Raw genomic sequence first — 13,979 nt, 5'->3', positions numbered from 1 at the left:
TGACCTTCATGAACCCTTGTCTGTGCCTCATTTTCCTTAAACTGGTGATCATATTTCTATGATAACAAAAGTAAAAAAAAAATCATAAGAAACAATTATTTACATTACAAATAAATAGAGAAATTACCATACCTTTGCAGGGCATGTCCTTGCATTATGGCCTTCAAGTTTGCAGTATTTACAATGTAATTTGCCCCCAACCCTTCTCACTTTCAAAGCATCAGTAGTGCTATCAGGAGGAATATCATTCCTTTTATTCCTTTTTTTCTTTGGTCTACCAGGTTGTACCTTCAGCAGTGGTGGCAATGGGGGTGGGAATGGGGTCTTCTCCCAATATTGTTCACTATTTATAGGCTCAACTGTGTGCTCATAAGTTTTCAAGAACATGTCCTTGTGGTAAGCTTTATGAATAAAGGCAGACATGTTCAGATTTTTCCATCTAATGCATGCACATGCATGATAGCAGGGGAGACCATTTAGATCATATTTTCTACAAGCACATGTTTTTGCCTCTAAATCAACAACAATTTCATGACCCCCATCACATACAGTCACCAAATATTTTGTGTTCCCACTCCATTGTACAATACAGCCACCACTATATCCCAAATCCCTATCATATTTGAGTAAAATTTAGGACATTGCAAGTAAATAATAATTAACACAGGATGCCAAATATAGTAAATTTTATGAGATTGCAGTGCACTTACTTGTTCACTTTTCTCATTGCATTTGGACAGATTGGGTTGAGTTGATAACTTGCAATCATTTTGTCCCTCCTACTCTGGATCCTTCTCATCACAGCTTTGTGTATCCCTTGCAGTAAACTAATGATTGGAAGATCCCTAAATTCACCTATACTGTTGTTGAATACTTCACAATGGTTGTTGACAAACATGTCTGACTGACATGTGGTCCTGAAACCAGACCTGGACCACTGTGATCTAGGTTTTTCTATTAACCAATCATAACATTTTTTGGACAATTTTTTAAGTTCAAGCATATGCTTGTCAAACATGTAATCATTGGTAGCTCTTGCTGCCTTCCATAACAAATCTCTCAAGCCCTTCCCTTTATGTTGTTTACTCATATTGTTGTACAGATGCATAACACAAAATCTGTGTTCAGCATCTGGGACAACATTTTCCAGAGCATTGATCAACCCCTGTAAACATTGTAAACATTAAATTTCTTAACAGAGAATGACAACATTAAAATGAAGAGAAATGCCAACAAGTGCTTACTTTTTGTCTATCAGAAATAAAAGTCCATGCACCACTGTTAACAATCCCCACATCATCTGCTACCAATTGCAAAAACCAATTCCATGATTCAGTGTTCTCTGCCTCAACCACTGCCCAAGCAATGGGATACATGCCATCATTTGAGTCTGCAGCAACAGCACTTAATAGTTGGCCTCCATATGGTCCCTTCAGGTGACAACCATCTAGGCCAATCAAAGGCCTGCTTGATCACTTAAAATCACAAACCTTGTTTATCACAGGATTACGCGAGCTTGATCAAATTTATCACAGAGAGAGAGAGAGGCTTACAGTTATGGCTGATGTAATGAAGCTCGTGTGTGTGTTCTTATGTGTGCTGTCCTAAAAGTAGGTGGAAAAGACAAGAAAGCCCATCACTTTCTGGCTAATTTACTAACAGAAGTTGGTCAAACTAACCCCAGTACACAAGATGCAACGTTTGTATATTATAGGTACACAAATTGTTCAATTGAAACTTTAGGTACACAAAGTGCACATAAGGCAAACCACAGGTACACATTCTGTATTTTGCTCTTATTTTAAATTCTAGCAGGGGCAATAAGGACGTTTATAATTTGAAAAAAGAAACAGGGGTTTCTTCTTCTTCCCCGTTAGCTTCCTTATTCTCCAGTCTCCACTCAGTCTCTCTATACTAATTACTCTCTCCCTCTCTCGAACTCTCCATTCTCTCCCTCTCCTCCTCTGCCCTTCGGCCAATTTCCCCATTCCCTCAACGATTTCATCAGCCCACACACCGTATAACATCTTCATCCTTTACTCTTCAATTAATTCGCTTATAGGCTGTCTGAAAATATGTATATGCTTATTTAGCAAAAAAAAAAAAAACTTATGTATATGCTAGAGGAGGCACAGGTCGAATTGCATGCTTGAGTTTTGAAGGTATGAGCACGATTTGTGCAAGGAAAACAGAGTATTGGTGGTTGGGAGTCTCCGTTCGAGTTGAGGACTCGGGAAACCGAGCCTCCTCGACCAGAGATGGGCTATGGCAATGATCTGATGAGAGCCACGGCCATGGTTTTGTTTGTTGAAATGAATGAGTGCTTGAAATCAGTTGCATGTGGTTGATGTCCATAAGAATTGCTTGATTGAATTATGAAAATAAGTGTCCGATGAAATGCTTGAGTAGGCAGTAGCTTGATCCTTGTGAATTATTTGATTTAATATATATGGTTATTGTCGAAATTGTTAGTTTGCATGCTGATTTGGAGGTGATTGGATTGATTTAGAGGCCTGATCTGTGTTGAATGTTGTTGCATGTCAATTTTTTTAGGAGTAAAATTCAGGGTGGTGGCTGGAGTTTTCAGGATGTTGCAAGAAGTTGGCCGAAGTTTAAAAATAGCAAATTTTTGGCTGGAGTTTACCTCCGCGTTTTAAAACAGTGGCGTCCGTCAATAAACACTAGCAGCGTTAATAAATTAGGGGTAAATTAGGATTTTAGCTAAAAAAACAACGGGCATGAACAGCGGGAAACCGCACAGAAAAATCTGGAGAAACCCCGAGATTTGTAAACTCATCCATGATCTAAAAGTACCCCTTTTCTATCACTTGATATATCTGTGTATAGTACATATAGATTGATGTTATATTCGATTGGTGTTATTAATTTTGTTGAATCAGGAACAACAAAAAGAGGATGGTGTGAAGGCTGCCTAGAAGAAGGCCGCCGCCGCCGCCGAAAGGGGTGGCAAATCTGTTGCTGCTGCTACGGCCAAGGTTTGTAGCAGTACATGTAGTGATAATTTGAGTGCTGGGGTTGAAAAGATTCAGAATTCTGATCGTACTTGTACTGGGTTCTGTGTTCTCATCCTATGTATCCATCTCCCTTCTTATTCACTTTCCCAATTTTGATTATTTATGTTTGTAAATTTCAGACCGTTTTTTTGTTGATTTTGTTGAGTTCTTGCTGATGAAAAGCTTGACCTGGAAGACCCAGCCCGTTTACAAAATTCTTGATCATTAGCCCTCACCTTTTTGTATACTACACTGCTGATTTCTATTGGGTTTTTCCTAAAATCCTAATTTACCCCTGACTTTATTAACACCGTTAGAGCAACCCCAATGGTGTTACTTATCTTCGACCCCTAAAATATAATAAAATAATGATTACCTAAAATATAAGTAAGCAAAAACTTGTTTTACTCCAATGGTATTCCCTATAATCATCCCTATATTTGAAAAAAAAAATATTTTTTTAAAACTTTTACTATGGTGGGGTAGATAAAAAAAAAGGAGGGAAAATAAAAAATGAAAGAAAATGAGAGAGAAAGAGATGAGTTGGAAGAAATAGGGGCTCACTTTTCTATCCCCAAAAGAAGGGGTTTTGTTTTCTCTCACCTAAAAATTTTAGGTAAGGAGAGGATGGTTGGAGTGAAGAATTTTTACTTCAACCCCTATTTTTGTCCACGTAGGCTCATTATAGGTAAGGGAGGTGTTCCCTTGGAGTTGCTCTTAGTGTCTATTTGACGGGCGCCACTGTTTTAAAACGCGGAGGTAAACTCCGGCCAACTTTTTGTAACATCTGGAAAACTCCGGCCACCATCCTGAATTTTACTCTTTTTTTAGTATAGAACTTGTGTGGATGAGTTATAAAATCTGTTAAACATAATTTCATGTGAATCTGCCCTGTTTTTGCTTGCTTAAGTGTGATGCTTGTTAGTAAATATTTAGTGTATAATTGCTGATATTACAAGTGTCTTGGAGTATAGTATAAGTGAGAAAAAGAATCATGAGGTTTCATTGCATAAAACAAAAGATATGTAAGATTCAGTGTAGACTAATTTAGTGTTTCTTAAACACAAGATCCTGTTCTGTATTTAGTGCTAAATTATGCATGTTTAGAGTAATGGTAAAATACCAAAACCTTTTCTACTAGATGCTAAATGGTTTCTTCTGTGTTTATCAAAAAGCTGATTTTAACTGCAAATTCCCACTTCGTCACTTGATCAAGTTTTTCATACTATATATGGTTAGAAAGATCTTGGAATGTACTATCTTTCTTGTTTTTTTTATGTTTCTGCAAATGAATAAGTTTAGTGGTAGTAAAGTGCAAATTACTAACGCCCTGCTCCTGAGTTATAATTAGGGAGGAAAGCAAGTGAAAAGAAAGTAAAGTTATATAACTTTCACTCATGTTTGTGCTCCCGAATTTTTTAAAAGAAAGAAAGCAAGTGAAAGTGGATGCAAATATAGCATATTTTCACTCCAAAAGTGAAATGAAAGTGAAAGCACATTTGCTTTCACTTGCATTTACTTGCTTTCTCCCCTAAAAAAACTAAGGAGCAGGGAAATGAGTTCAATTAGACAATAGCCTTATGTGTTAGTTGTATGATATGATATTTGTATATATACACATGTTGAGATTCTTGCTTATATGCTATGTTTAAATATTATATTTATGTGATTGTTTGTATATTATATATATATGTTATTTATTTTATTATTATTTCTTTTATTTCTTTATATCTCTTATTTGATTATATATATAATATTATATACTACTATCTTAATATTTGTATAGAGTATAGTAGTTGTAAGGTCGCATAGTGACACGCTTAATATTATTTATAGGGCCAAGTAGGTGATCCGGGAAGGAGCCAGTTGAGGACCAATCCTAGCTAAGCTATCTCATAAAATATACTACTAAAAATTGGAAATATATTCTGGTTCAGTGAAGAGCAGCATAATGTTATCTGAGTATTTGTATTCAGTACTTGGAAAACATTTTTCTTATACATTTGAAATTTTCATTTTTGAGGAAAATAATATTGTTTATTGCTTATATTAATTAATGTTGCCTGTTATTTCATAAATAGTTTGCCTTGGTATTAAGTTTCTTACTATGCAGATTTCTGTCTAATTTCTGTTACTTGTTATCTGGACAATCTGTGCTCCAACTTCAGTACTAGATACTGAAAATAATGGACTCGGAAGACAAGGGGATGGGAGTTACTGAGGGGAGTTCGAAGGAGACGAAAAAGCGAGGCAGACCAAAAAAGAATGCTGATCCACCAAAAAAACACTCAGTGTCACGAGAAAAGAATGCTGATCCACCAATCATACACTCAGTGTCACCATCATTGATTGCTGAGTCACCCCCACCTGGGTTCCCATCAAAATTTCTTGTCTGGCCTGTTAAAAATCGTACTTCACTCGCAACAGGATCAGTTTCAGCTGGTGTTTCACAGAGTAAGGCAGTACATGGTGCGGTTTCAGAAACTTTAGGTAATATGATATATTTGTTGGCATTTTTCCTCAAAATTTCTTTTCTTACGGTTAAAGTCCTACTTAACTTGCAACAGGATCTGTTTCAGCTGGTGGTTCACAGAGTAAGGCAACACCTGGTGCCGTCTCAGAAAATTTAGGTAATATGAGATATTTGTTGGCATTTCCCTTTTCATATTACCAGAAAGACGTAGATACGGTCTTTTAGCCGACTTTGCAGGTACATAAATATATTTTGGTTGCATCACTTTAAACCCCTTGTGTATTGCTGTTTCTCTTCAGGATCAGGTAGGACTCCTAAGCTTGAGTGCAATACTAACATGAAAACTGAAGAGGCTCAGAGGCAGATGCATCAAGTAATTAGCATCACCTCCATCGCAGTGTATTTAAATTTATATCTCAATACAATATGGTATTGGATTCATTTCTCACATTATGTCAATGCTCTAACTTTCAGTTCACCTCAACTGTTACGGAGCTGTGCACTGGCTTTGAGACATTAAAGAAGGAAAATAAGGAGCTGAGGAAACAAGTAACTGACCTCGAGGGTCAGAACCAAAAGTGGAAGGATCAGGAAGCTAGCTGGGATGTGAAGAAGAAAGAACTTGAGAGGGAGTGTGATGAAGCGCGGAAAGAAGCACTCGCTGCTGTTGGCAAGAAGCGTGATATCGAGGAGAAACTGGAGAAGGCTGTCAAAGAGGTAAATGATGCCAAAACCACTTCTAAGAAGGCAATATACGAAGCTGTTGCTTCAACTACTAGGTGTTACAAGAATTGCGTAGGCAGTCTTGTTGCATCCCTGGGAAATGGTGAGGGAGAATCATTAAAGAACGATGTGAAGGAGCTCATTAAGGAAATTCTCTGTGATGATATAGGCCCTAGCTGGTGAGGCAGCTCAGGTTGCAAGACATTCAGGTGATGACACGACGAAAGACAAAGATATATAATCTTTGCAGATGTTTAATTAGCTATACGTGTGAATATCTTTTGTTAAGTGCATCTCTTGCACGCTTTCTGCAATATGTACTTTGACTAACAATATGGCTCAGTGATCTTTGTTTAAGAGAAAAACTTAAAGCCTGTTTGTCCGCTTAAAGCCGGCTGTAAAACTGTTTTGTTTAAGCCAACAAGTCAGAAGACATGACTTAAATTTAAAAATTTAGAAATAAACAAAAAATTATTTAGAGTCAGAAATTAGTTTGAGATATTTTTTTTAAGTGAATTATATTTTTTTAACTTTTTCCAATAAAAATTAATCATAAATATAAATTACCTAGAATTTTTTTTTTAATAACTTATACTCCCTCCGTCCCAATGAGTTACTCCCTCCGTCCCACCAGGATGTTTACATCCCTGGTGGGCACGGAGGACAAGGCAAGCATTTAATAATATATACATTGGGATTGGACACGGAGACCAAGAAAAAGTTTAAGAAATGAGTAAAGTTAAATAGAAAGTGGGTAAAGTGGTGGGACCCATATATTTTTTAATACTCTCTCCGTCCCAATGAATTGTATACAGTTTCTTTTTTGGGACGTCCCATCAATTGTATACATTCCAAAATTAGTAAACTTTTATAATATAAAAAATCATTACACCAACTACTTTCTTCCATTATCTCCATTCTATAATAATATAAACACTATTACACCCACTAATTTCCTCCACTATCTCAAATATATCATTAAATATAAATGGGTCCCACCACTATACCCACTTTTCATCTAACTTTACTCATTTCTTACACAATTTCTTGGTCTCCGTGTCCCAGCCATTTGTATACAAATGACTAGGATGGAGGGAGTAATAGATTTGAGATAGTGGAGGAAGGTAGTGGGTGTAATAGTGTTTTTATTATTATGAAATGGAGATAGTGGGAGAATGTAGTGGGTGTAGTAGTTTTTTATATTATAAAATGTTGCTATTTTGGTAATGTATAGAAATGATGGGACATCCAAAAAAGAAACGGTATAGAATTGATTGGGACGGAGGGAGTAAATAATTAGTAAGTCAAAGGATATTTAAACTCACGTATCACGTTATTTCATAGATTATGTTAAGTTATAAAACTCATCCTAGGGGTTATTTTTTTAGTTTGACTTATAAGTTTGTTTATAAATCTTTTTTCATTTTATTTTCAAACAAAAATGTTCGCTTTCCTTTTTCTGTATCTACTAAGAATATTTTTAAGAATCTTCTAGTTAATTTACAAATATAATTAATAATAAGTTGATACATTGTTAGGAGTATTAATTGTAACAATGTTTTTTTATAACTACTTGGTAACTTGTATGTTATATTTTATTTATATGAATTAAAGTAGAAAGAAACGTGGTGGATTTTAAAAAATGATGAACTCTTCTATTAATAAAAATAGTTAAATGAAACGAAAATTCTTAAAGTAAAAGCCAAATAAGAGTTTTTAAATTTTTTAAAGAATCTTTGAACTCAACTTAAACTTAACCATAATCCATTGTTCTCCCAAGTCCTAGCTTAAAAAGCGGACAATGAGAGCCCAACCTTTCATAGCAACTCTACAAATATTCTACATATATACTTTTCTCATTCTTTTTCGTCTGTCATCTTAATTTTTAAGGTAGTTTAAGATAATAATTAACAAACATACTTCCATTCATTATTTTCAATTTTGCTTTAAATTAAAATTTATAGTATATATATTTTATTCATAAAAAAAAAATTTAATAAAGGGAAGTATCTTTGTTATGTAGCTTAAATTACATGTAATAAGTCATAAGACAACTATAAAGAGACGGAGTATTATTTGATATATAATAAAATATTAATTTTTTGTTATAATTGAGATACAGAATAATTTTTTGAATAACTTGAATATAGTATTTTGAGACCGTTTGACTTAACTTAAAAAAAAGTGCTTATCACTTATATAAATGAGAAGTTGGTTATTGGTGAGTGGTAATTTTCAATTGACACATTTGGTAGATTTTCTTTTTGAGTTTACAATTTATCAGATATAAAAATTATTAATATGATAATAAATTATATATACTGTTTTTGAAAATATTATTTATCCAAAATCAAATTCCAAAATAAAAATAGATCATCACAAATTTTAAAATTTTCGAAGTTTCCCATGTTCTATTTTATGAACCGACTTATGTTTACCCGTTTATTATATTTACTGAGAATACACGAGAAAAAGCACTAGTCCACAAAATACTGTGTGCTGCAAGGAAGTGGCCGATAGCTAGCTAGATATATAGAAATTAACACTCAAATCAAGAAATGAATGACCATGACAAAAGAAGAAGGGGAAAGTATATGACACCTATGATCAAACTAGCTAAATTTATATAATATGCACAAAGTATATGACATATGCTAGTAAGTTGCACTTTATAACTTACATTTATCAGTTTTGTTGAGCAAGAAGAGTGTAGAGGCACACCCTCCATTGCTATGTAAGTTGATTTCTACTCCTTTTTTTACCTGTATTTTTTGTAAAAATTGCTGATCTTTTTCGTCTATCTATGAATTATCAAGGAAATGGTGTGTATAAATCTTGTTTGTTTTGACTAAATTCATATGTTGCTTGATGCATAACATGCATGCATTGATAGCGGTGGGAGCCTCTTGTTTAGGGGGGTTTTAAGTGATTCATAAGTTGTTTGATGCTAATTGCTCAAATTTGAAGTCTTATCTGCGTTTTAAGCAATTGGTTTCTCGATTTTAGTCCGGCAAAGTGATGCTAGAAGCTCTGCATGTTTTATGAGGAGGATGGATTTAAATTATAAGGTTGTTCTGGTTCTTGTTGAATTCTGTGTTCCGAAAATCTCCGATTTATTGAAAGATCCCCAATTAGATTTTGTAAGATATTTTTCCGATCTACCGTCGCGATTACAGTCTGATTGGAATGGTCAAATCCCCGATTTATCGAAAAATCCCCGATAAATCTGAAATTGGTAGGTCTAGCTGATTAGTTTCGATGCCCCCAATTCTACAACCATGGTTGAATTGCAGTGGAATTGACAAAATTGGAGTTCAAGAAAGGCGAACACGCCTAATAATATAGCCCAAAAAGAAGAAGAAGAAGAAGCGCATAATATAGAACATGGTCTTGAAATATTTGGCAGAAATTTAGCACATAAAATATACTACTAAATATGCAAAAATAGAAATAGGAATATATTCTGGTTCAGTGAAGAGCAGCATAATGTTATCTGAGAATTTGTTTCATATTCAGTACTTGGAAAACATCTTTGTTATACATTTGATTTTTTCATTTTTGAGGAAAATAATATTATTTTTGCTTATGTTGATTAATGTTGCCTGTTATTTCATAAATACTTTGCCTTGGTATGTTTCTTAATATGCAGATTTCTGTCTAGCTTCTGTTTCTTGTTGTTATCTGGACAATCTGTGCTCCAACTTTAGAACTAGATACTGAAAATAATGGACTCGGTAGACAAGGGGATGGGAGTTACTGATGGGAGTTGGAGGGAGAAGAGAAAGCGAGGCAGGCCAAGAAAATATGGACTTGATGTACCAATAATACACTCAGTGTCACCATTGCCGATTGCTGAGTCACCCCCACCTGGTTTCCCCTCAAAATTTCTTGTCTTGCCTGTTAAAAATCGTACTTCACTCGCAACAGGATCAGTTTCAGCTGGTGGTTCACAGAGTAAGGCACTACATGGTGCCAAGTCAGAAACTTTGGGTAATATGAGATATTTGTTTGCATTTTCCCTCAAAATTTCTTTTCTTACAGTCAAAGTCCTACTTAACTTGCAACAGGATCCGTTTCAGCTGGTTGTTCACAGAGTAAGGCAACACCTGGTGCCGTCTCAGAAAATTTAGGTACTATGAGATATTTGTTGGCATTTTCCTTTTTCATATTTGTTTGAAAATTGTTAAAGTTTTCAAGTAAAGCTAGCCAGAATTTCTATTAATATATGATTATAGCATCCTCGTGCAATCTTATAACTACACAGATGGAAATTGATAACATGAGAAGTTTGATTTTAATGGTGTTATGCTATTTTTGTGAGGGAAAAGATTTCAGTCAGCTGTATCATCGTTTCTAGTTCGTGAAAAATTTATAAGTATGATTTAAAGACTAACATGTTCCTTTCATTAATAATACACACCAAGTGTTCTGTGAAAGGATTGCTGATAAATGCTCTCCTACAGACCTACTTGTAATAACCGGTGGAATATATATACAGTTGCGAGAATAACACTGACTTTGAGCTGATCACCTGCCAGATAATATTACCAGAAAGATGTACATAGAGTCTTTTAGCCGACTTTCCAGGTTGTAGCCCAGTGAGTTCAATAAATTATCACAAATATACTGAAGCAGAAGCAGTCAGTTTCATGATGTGATATATGAAATTCATGGGCTTGAGCCGTTAGCCCCGTTTTTGTGTGTAAATTAGTGATGCTCTATACTTGTGCTTTTTTATTTTACTGAATGCCTCACTTTTGACGTCCTGTTTATAACTGTTATTCAACAGCATCTGGTGCAAAGCATAAATTAGCTATCAAGTGTCCTGAGCCAAAGTACAAGCTTATAAACATGGAGAATGAAGAATTTACTGGTAGACAGGCTCAAATGCAGTTGCACCAGGTAAAGTACCTGCATCCTCTTGTAGTGCCATCATATTTATATTTTGATAGTGAATGTTATTTACTTCAGTTTCATAATCAATTAATGCTTATCCTTCAGTTTGCCTCAACATTTTCTGAGCTGAACAATGGCTTTGAGTCTGCTAAGAAGAAAATAAAGGAGCTAGGGAAGCAAGTACCTGACCTCACTATTCAGATCCAAAAGTGGAATGATGAGAAAGCGAGCTGGGATTTGAAGATGAAAGAACTTGAGAGGGAACGCGATGAAGCTCGAGAAGAAGCACTTAAAGCTGTTGGTGAGAAGCGTGATCTAGAGAAGAAGTTGGAGAAGGCTGCCAAAGAGGCAGAAGATGCCAAGGCCTCTGCTAAGAGGGCCATAGACGAAAGGCGTGATCTCAAGGTGAAGTTGGAGAAGGCTACCAGACAGGCAGGGAGTGTTGATAGCTATGCTAAGAAGGCAATTAGTGACGCGGCAATCAAATTTGTTGAGGAGAAGCGTGACCTCGAGGAAAAGTTGGAGAAGGCCGTGAAACAGGTAGAAGATGCCCAGGCTTCAGGCAAGAAGGCGATATATGAGGCTGTAGCCTCAACAACAAATTGTTTTAAGATTTGCTTAGACAAATTTGTAGCATCCTTGGGCAATGGCGAGGATAAATCTTTGGAGGACCATGTAAGCAAGCTTGTCAAGGCAATCCCCTATGATGCTAGGGCCCTAACTGATGTGACAGTTGAAGTGTCAGGGCATGAAGGTGACGGGGATAATAAAGAGGATGCGGCAGGGCAATCAAGGATGTCTCAACGTGCTCCTAAGTCAAATCCTAAGTACGCTTAACGTGCATAGTGACTTGGTGCATAATAATGTCAGTTTGTTATCTTTGAAGCTGATGCTAACTGCTTTGTGAATTTGCTACTCACCCAGTATGAGAGTAAGTGTTGTCAGAATGCTAGATAAATTGAGAAGACTGAATGGTCGTGATGTATATTCTTAATGGTCGTGATGTATATCTATTTAGAGTGCTTATGTTAAATTTAGAACCGCACCAGCTCTCATGTCCTCGAAGGGTTGCTTGATTTCCGAGTACAATGATGAAGACATGATGGTAGCTGAGGTGCAGGAGTTCTTGGTATGGGAATGACCTTTGTTCTTTTAATAATTCTTCTCTGGGTTTTAATTTCGTTATTAGATGAATTATTCTGTTGTGGAGTAGCCGGTGAAGGTTTTTTACTTAAAAGGATTCCATCAACTGCAAACTGTTGAACGCTCTCCTTTCTAAAATGTTTCGGGATCATGCTAATATTTTTTTTAATTTTTGTGTTTCTCTTCTCTTGTTGAATGCACTAAAAACTGGAGAGCACAAGCATACTAGGCAGTTTGTTTTGTTCCATGTTACGTTCCATCTTGAGCCTTTTTCTTTGCCGGTTTCTCTCACACATGCTACCTCCTACTCGATGAGAAACCACTCTCCTGGACACGCACATATACACCATTCCACTTGAGCACCACCGACGATTTCCCCACCCCTTATTCAACTGTTCATTCCAACCAAAAACTCACCACCACCACTATGGCTACATGTGGAAACTTATCAATTATACAAGTGACACTTGTTTGTGATAAAAGTTTATTTGGGGTCAATTCCGATACAGGGAATTAGGTCTTTTAGAAAAGTTTGGAGTCAGTTTTGTGATCGGGAATTATTAAAATTGGGAATCGAGTTTGGGTCTTGTCAAAAAATTTGGATATTAAAATCCGTTCGTATCCCCGTGAGAATCAAAACATAAATTTTATTACATATTAACTGCTTATATTATCCTGTGTCTCCTGTTTTGAGAGTCGACTTGTTTTTCCTATTTTGAGAGTCAACTCCTGTAACTAGGGTTCCAGCCACCACTTCTCCATCTTCTAAATCTTCATCCTTTCATGGATTATCATTTTCGCTCTCCCATCCTCTATTTTGTATTTCAGTTTTTTAATAAACTAAGATCTGTGAGATCTTGTTGATTAACTTGTTATCAAATAGCAGGATTGTTAGTCATGCCCATATTTTTAGGATGTTAGTATGTCATGTTTTGAGTTTTGTGTGTGTTTTCGTATCGTTGTTGGATGATTCTCTAGGAACGTTTTATAAGATATTTTGGTATTTTGGGTTATCTGTAAGACTCGCATCGATTCTGGGACAATGGTGGATATTGCAAGAACTCACCTTTCACAACAAAAATTTGTTCATATGTTATGTTAGGAGTATTTATTGCCCAAATATCAGTTGATATAACTAATAGTTCTGAACGTTGCACTACAGATGATCAATGTGAAGGTCAATTGTGATACTATCAGTTTGTGATGTAGGTTGGATTGCACGATATGTGATTGTAATACTTTTTAGATCAAAAAATCTGAATATTTACGTGTTAAGCGATCTGAAAACAAAACGGCTGTTTGTTTAGCTCGTTCGTTATTTCACAATCAAATTGTAGTTGACAGTTCGAGGTTTGTCCGGCTGGGTTCCGATGAGTGATTTCTGTTAAGAAAATTATTTGTTTGTAAAAAAAAACATAAATTTTACTACATAATATATATAGAAATTAATTATATATATGTTAAGATGTATATTAACTATCATAATTTATTTTATAAATGTTCATTTTCGGATAAAAATTTGAACATTAAATTTTTTATTCAAGAGAATTAAAATAATTATCAAACTACTTATTGAAATTTTAATACGCTGTTAAGTTTTCCGTCTTCATGTAAAAAATAAGGAGGACACATAAAAGTAATTAGTTTCAATAATTTGTATTTTGTTAATTAATAAGATTAATAAATCATGAATTTCATTTTAATAATTAATATTCTGGATTTTGTGAAGG

General features: G+C 35.2%; 1 protein-coding gene across 4 annotated transcripts; it reads left to right on the top strand.

Annotated features, from left to right (window-relative positions):
- Nucleotides 1-2,600: 2,600 nt before the first annotated feature.
- LOC108195463 (uncharacterized) lies at nt 2,601-12,303 on the top strand. 4 transcript variants are annotated; one of them, XM_064080834.1, is made up of 6 exons: nt 2,601-2,810; nt 2,901-2,996; nt 5,183-5,504; nt 5,582-5,644; nt 11,000-11,112; nt 11,212-12,303. In XM_064080834.1, exons 3-6 carry the CDS (start codon nt 5,201-5,203, stop codon nt 11,941-11,943), a joined length of 1,212 nt encoding a protein of 403 aa, XP_063936904.1. In that variant the 5' UTR covers nt 2,601-2,810; nt 2,901-2,996; nt 5,183-5,200; the 3' UTR covers nt 11,944-12,303. The 4 variants fall into 4 exon arrangements, with proteins under 4 accessions (XP_063936904.1, XP_063936905.1, XP_063936906.1 ...); XM_064080835.1 differs by having other exon boundaries at nt 2,601-2,996; nt 5,183-5,483; XM_064080836.1 differs by lacking the exons at nt 2,601-2,810; nt 2,901-2,996; nt 5,183-5,504; nt 5,582-5,644 and adding exons at nt 8,762-8,944; nt 9,924-10,200; nt 10,278-10,340.
- The last annotated feature ends 1,676 nt before the right edge of the window (nt 12,304-13,979 follow it).

Source organism: Daucus carota, chromosome 7 (genome assembly GCF_001625215.2).
Source record: "Daucus carota subsp. sativus chromosome 7, DH1 v3.0, whole genome shotgun sequence".
In the NCBI taxonomy this organism is placed as follows: Eukaryota; Viridiplantae; Streptophyta; class Magnoliopsida; order Apiales; family Apiaceae; genus Daucus; species Daucus carota.
Note: the sequence above shows the minus strand (reverse complement) of the source record. Positions and strands in the feature narration are given on the sequence as shown.

Coding starts and splice junctions, on each gene's coding strand:
- LOC108195463 (XM_064080834.1), top strand. CDS start 5,201: ATGGACTCGGAAGACAAGGGGATGGGAGTTACTGAGGGGAGTTCGAAG. Junction 5,505..5,581: donor TGCGGTTTCAGAAACTTTAG/GTAATATGATAT, acceptor AACTTGCAACAG/GATCTGTTTCAGCTGGTGGT. Junction 11,113..11,211: donor CTCAAATGCAGTTGCACCAG/GTAAAGTACCTG, acceptor CTTATCCTTCAG/TTTGCCTCAACATTTTCTGA.